The sequence below is a fragment of the Pollicipes pollicipes genome, unplaced genomic scaffold (assembly GCF_011947565.3).
Source record: "Pollicipes pollicipes isolate AB1234 unplaced genomic scaffold, Ppol_2.1 Scaffold_7231;HRSCAF=8579_pilon_pilon_pilon, whole genome shotgun sequence".
NCBI lineage: Eukaryota > Metazoa > Arthropoda > Thecostraca > Pollicipedomorpha > Pollicipedidae > Pollicipes > Pollicipes pollicipes.
Window position 1 is genome coordinate 16,947,052 of NW_023597034.1, and position 6,154 is coordinate 16,953,205.

The window sequence follows — 6,154 nt, forward strand, 5'->3', positions numbered from 1 at the left end:
TCGTGTCCCGGCTGTGAATGCAAGCGGACTGCTGCCAGTACTCCGAGCAGCGCGATGCAGTCATGCTTGAGTATGCGGTGGCTTACTGCGAAAACAGGAAGTTCCAGAATAAATTATATGGAAGACCGGTGCTAACCTTGAGCGAAGCCCTGGAAATAGCGAAACAGGAGGAACAAGTTCGTGCCCAGGTGGACAGACTAAATTCCAACGCCCTCTCAGTTAGTTCGTCCGAAGCGGATGCTAACCTGCCGGCGCATCGTCGGGACGCATCAGCCTGTCGAACCTGCGGTCAAGCCGCACCGGCCATACGGCCGCGGGGGCTGATTCAGGCTCCCCGGGCCCCGACAGCGCCGGCGCGCTCCAGGTGCCGCAGCAGGCGCCACGCCAGCGGGGACTGTCTGCTCAAGCAAGCTGACTGTTATGCTGTCACCGAGTGGGGCATACCAGGAGCGCCTGCCGAAGCAGGCACCAGCCGAGAAGTGACCGCACAGATCAAGTCGCTGAAGATGTTCCAGCTCTTCAAGACTGTTCACTGGGTGGTGGAGGACCATGCCTACGGTATCAACAAGGCGATGGTCAGGTCGACTCCAGTAGTCGTAGATGTTTCGCTCAATGGAGCACCGGTTACGATGCAAGTATACGCGCTGGAAGCTTCCTTGCAGAAAGATCGAGCTGAGTACAGCGGCCTGCTCAAACCGGACACGGGTCGCTACAATGTTCGAAAACTCTTCATCGAGCTTGATCCGGTAGTGAGGCTGATCTTCCTGAAACATCGACCACTGCCCTTCGCGCAGCCGGAGGTGATCGAAAAAGAGCTGGACAGACAGGTTGCAGAAGGAATCATGGAACCAGCGAAAACGTCTCGCTGGTCTGCACCAGTGGTGCCGACTTAAAGGCAAATGGCATTCTTCGTCTCTGTGGCAGCTATGATGAAGCGGTAAATAAGGCTAGCCAGCTGGAGAAGTACTCACTGCCCGAGGTGGACGAGCTATTCGCAGGTATGACTGGCGGCAAGATGTTCACCAAAATCGATCTCCGCGAAGCTTACTTCCACCTGGAACTGGATGACGAGGGTGGGTAAGGTAGGCACGGGTAAGGACGAGGGTAGGAGGCACTCACCATCAGCGCCCAAAAGGGGTTGTTTCGCCCAACTTGACTGGGATTCGGTGCCAAAAGCGCTGTCTCGATCTTGTAGCGTGGGATGGAGACGTTGCTGTCGGGCATACCCAACGTGGTGGTATTCCTTGATGACATCGTCGTGACTGGTCCAAACATATCCGCTCGTTGAGAAAATATAGGGGAGGTGCCGCGCCGTCTGAGCTCGGTAGGCCTGAGAGTCAATAAAGATGACTGTTTGGCTGGCCAAAGAGGCGAGGTACCTCGGCTTCTGCATCTCTGCCGCCGGAGTCTACCCAACGTCGGAGAAGACAAAGGCTGTGCAGGATGCTTCGGAGCCAAAGAATCTGTCTGAGCTGAAGGCTTATCTCAGCCTGCTCCAGTATTGCACCGGATTCCTGCCCGGCCTGGCTGCGGTAGCAGCATCGCTGTACTCACTAGAACGGAAGGGAGCGACCTGGAACTGGGAAGCCTCTCAGCGTGCCACGTTCCTGTAGACCAAACAGCTGTTTGTCGCTGATCCGGTACTTACCCATTACGGTCTGGAAAGCCGTTAGTTCTAACAACTGGCGCCAGCTCGTATGGCCTAGTAGCAGTCCTCAGCCATCCTGACGCTGAGAAAGGAGACCGTCTAATCACCTACGCTAGTCGAAGTCTAAGTGTTGCTGAACATTACTACAGTCAGCTCGAGGAGGCGCTGAGGGTAATGTTTGGAGTAGGAAAATTTCACCAATACCTGCACGGAAGACCATTCCTGGCCAGAGCAGATCACAACCTCGTGCTTGGTCTGCTGTCTGCTGACAAAGCCCTATCCCCCGCAGTGTCCCCCAGGATCCCGCGTTGGCGAGTGTTAACGCTTGGCTATCAGTACCAGTTCCAGTTCGTCGCCGGGTAGTACATCGACAACGCGGACGGCCTCAGCCGCCTGCCTCTGCCAGTCGATCCTGCTAATGTTCCGGTACGTGGTGACGTCGCAAACATGCTGGAAGACGTGTCTCACGCAGTGGACGTGGGCCGCATCCGTACCAGCACCAGCCGGTATCCGGCCCTCTCCCAGGTGTTCAGGGATCTGCAAAGAGCCGTCCCCCAGACGTACAGCTGGCTTGGATTTCGTGTTTATTGAAAAGAGGGACGGGGTACGGTAAGGTAAGGGATTCTCAACGGGGGGGGGGGGGGGGGGCATCTGTCTAAGCGCATTTGCGGAAAGTTTGAATACCATGTTGTTAACTTATGCGTGGAATGAACATTAACAGCAGTGCGCGTGACTTCGTTAGCACTGATGTTCACGGAAATGCATGTGTTTTATCCATTACATTTTGGTGTATTGAGAACCCGCATATAAATGGGTTGTGATAGCCACATACATTGTGGATGCTGGACGATTCTTGCAAACGGATGAATAAAAACAAAAAATCCTGAGCACATGACGGTAAATTATACGTCAATTTATTTTTGCAATAGGCAGGGGAGAGCCTGCAACTGCATCCGTTCAGCCTCACGAAACAGGTGCCTTTATAAGAAGTAAATGCAAACAAAGCAAAGAAGGGAGGTTTCCATGCATGATTCCTTTGGCTACGCACATGCGCTTATACACACATATATATATATATATATATATGAAAAATTTTGGCAGAATCCTTTCTCTTGTAATGTTTGGTGAGAGATAACTACTGACTCAGCATTGGCGAGCTTTTTGATGTATTGTTCTAGCTTCCGGGCCTTGATTGGACAAGACTACATTCAGAACTGATAAGAATCGGACATATCTTGGTGAACAACGGTTTTTCAAATTCCGACGTCGAAAACGAGATACAAAGACAAATGACAAGACACTTTGACGGCAAACCTACACAAGACATCCAACCAACCGTCAAACTGTATTATCAAAATCAAATGACATCTGCCCACAAGCAAGACGAACAAGCTTTACGGGAAACTATCTCTCGACATGTTAAAGGCAAAAACGATCACAAAATAGACATCGTCACTTATTACCGTAATACGAAAATATCTAATTTTCGTATGAAAACCAGCCCAGACAAACCCGACAAACTAAAATGCACCAATGTAGTGTATCGCTTCCAATGCAACGTCGAAGGCTGCAAACTGCGTTCCATACACTACCTTGGTGTGACCACAACGACACTCTCACGACGTCTGACAATGCACTTACGTGACGGGGCACCTCTGGGCCACATGCGACACGAACATGACATGACATTGACACGACATTAACTGACAGACAGCACCGACATTTTACGAACGTGCAATGACAGAAGACGCCTTCAAATTTTGGAAAGCATATGCATTCACGAAATCTCTCCGGCTTTAAGCAGGCAGACAAATTCTTGCACAACTCTCGAACTATTAGGTGGTAGGCGGTGAACACTACTGATGTGTTTGTGGCAATAATGTTCTCATTGCGTCTTTGTAGTGTTCCCGTTATGAGTGTTTCTTATATGTGCCAAAGTGAAAATAGTATTCTGTCTGACTTCAATTAGTTGCGCTTCATTTATGTCCTCCATACCAAAAGATGTTTTCCAACAGAAGTGCACAATTTGTTATCCTTTAAAACCCAAAACTTATTTCTTGTGTCAGTTAGTCTTCTCCGACGATGAGATACTATTTCGAAACGTTAGAATGGAAGGAGCGATGAATATATGAGTAATTTTGTGCGGACCATCTTTAATCGAAACGATGGTGCTAAGTCCAAGGCCCAGAAACTAGAACGATGCATCAAAAAGCTCGTTAATGTTGAGTCAGCAGTTATTTTTGATCAAACATATATATATATATATATATATATATATATATATATATTCACAGATACCCAGAACAGCGAAAATCATTTGGTTCCGTCCCCTTTTGACGACTTCGACGAATTTACCTCCCTCCCCCAAACAGTTCCAGAAATTGACACCCATGCTGCCTGTCTGCCTGCCTGCAGCTAGGCGAGGCAGATGTAGGGTAAACCCCTGTCATGCCACCCCTGAATCTGAATGCTTCCATAAAAGGAGTAGGTAATGCGTTCAGATCTTAAGTAAAGGGCACTAGGCACACCATAAAGACTGGAGACAACAGGCAATGAACAAAGGTCACATGTATAAGAACATTGGGTGTCCATATACCATAGTGACAGTATGTCACATAGGTCAATGGTGGGAGACAGCTGGAACACCTGGCACTGCAGTTTCAGTATATATAGAAGGAATGGTCCTTTGTGGGGAACAGCTCAAGCTTTTGACCTAAAAAAAAGAGGCTAGGTGATGAAGTCAGATCACTTTTGGAGGATAGGCCAACCTCGAGACAAAATGGTCATAAGAAAGGCCACCGGTCAGCTAACTAATGGAGAACGCGTCAAACTTTGGACTGCAGTTTACAATAGCATAGTTAGCACTACGACAAGACAGGTCATGTCGTCCGGTCACTTGTGGGCATCTGGAGCTTCGAGGTCACAGCTGCTGTCGCGACAGTGTTGCTGTTGCAGGATGAGCCTCGTGGTCAGGACAACACTGAAAGACAGGTGGAGCCCAGACACCGCAGTTATAGGTCACGCGACCAGATGACTAGTGGGAAAGAGCTGGAGTTCTGAACAGCAAGGCATCACGGTTGATTAACCACTGGAGAACAGATGGCTGAAGCTCGGGCTACCACAGCCTGCAACTTGCCCCAGTGACCTGCAACCTCCCCTTGTGACCTGCAACCCGGCACCGTGACATGCAACATGTCCCTGCGACCTACAATCTTCCCCCGTGACCAGCAACATGCCCCGTGACTTGCAAACGACACCGTGACATGCAACATGATACTGTGACCTGCAGCAGGTCCCGTGACTTGCAACACACCCCAGTGACCTGCAACATGCCACGTGACCTGCAACATGCCTTTTGTGGCCTGCAACCCTGATATCATGATCTCGCAACCTGACCTCATGGCCTGCAGTCTGATCCCATGACCTTAACAACCTGCCCCCGTGACCCACAACTTGCCCCCGTTGTCTTGACCGTCGCAGTGGTCGGATTTATTAGCTCTTGATCTTTTATTATTTTATGATTAGTATCGAGGATAGGATTAGAAAGTGACGCTTCTTAAGTTTGCTGACATTAGATTGGTAGGCGTGTCGAAAGATACCGGCCAGGGGAGCCATACACAACCCGGCTTAGGGAATCTAGTGGGCTGGGCTTATCTGCGGTAGGTGTCATCCAATTTTTTTTTATAAATTTGGTCCGAATAAATTTGGCAACATTTAAAAATTCTTTCAGACAAGCTTTGTCGGTCTACCATCTTATCTATAGCTAAATTCAGACAGGTCAGGTGGTAAGTTTAGTTTCAAGGGTGTGTGCGGAAGCTGAAGTAGGCCATCCTTGATGGTTCCTTGTGGCTCTTTGTTGGCCAGATGTCTTTAAGTCTCTATGAGACAGTTAAGCAGCGTTGTGACAGACCAACACATCTGCTGTGCCGACTGTCAGCCGATCACCAGGACCTTAGCATCGGCCAAGGGGTCTACTTGCGGGGGTCTAGGGTTATAAGGGATCTACCTTAAAAAACCGTCGGCTTCCGAGGCCGCACTGTTGGGATGGATCCTTCAACGGGATAGCCTGAGGGGCAATGGACGGCAAGTATCAGCAATGCCGCCATGCCACCACTGCTGTGCTGGTCTCGAGACGGCACTGCCGGCCTTGCACAGCAGTAGCTGCCAGCATCACACATTGAGCACCAAGCACGGTGCCTGTGTCTACCTCTGGCCGCGCTGGGGACAACCGCCTCTGGACGGCCACCGTCGCGACGGGTTCCATACGCCAGACGTGATGAAGCTGTGTAAATGTGGCGCGTGGCGCATCCATCCCCGCGGGCCACATGCTGTTTTTCAACGTGTGAGTGCAGTTATTCTGGCGGTGTGTACACTTACTGTAATTCTGGGACGAGATTAAGTAGGTTAGGTCCAGATGTGACCCGCGGCGTACATCCGTCGCGGGCCATATGCTGTTTTTTTTTCCAGTGTGCGAGTACAGTATTTGCTGTCACGTTTGGCCCGGGC

At 50.1% G+C, this 6,154-nt stretch overlaps 1 protein-coding gene across 1 annotated transcript in view; it reads right to left on the minus strand.

Annotated features, from left to right (window-relative positions):
- Positions 1-1,966: 1,966 nt before the first annotated feature.
- The window catches only part of LOC119109786 (26S proteasome non-ATPase regulatory subunit 1), a 21,062-nt gene continuing 16,874 nt past the window's right edge, over positions 1,967-6,154 (minus strand). The window contains exon 14 of the mRNA XM_037233540.1: positions 1,967-2,098. Coding sequence (XP_037089435.1) covers positions 1,967-2,098 — 132 coding nt within the window. The remainder of the gene's footprint in view (positions 2,099-6,154) is intronic.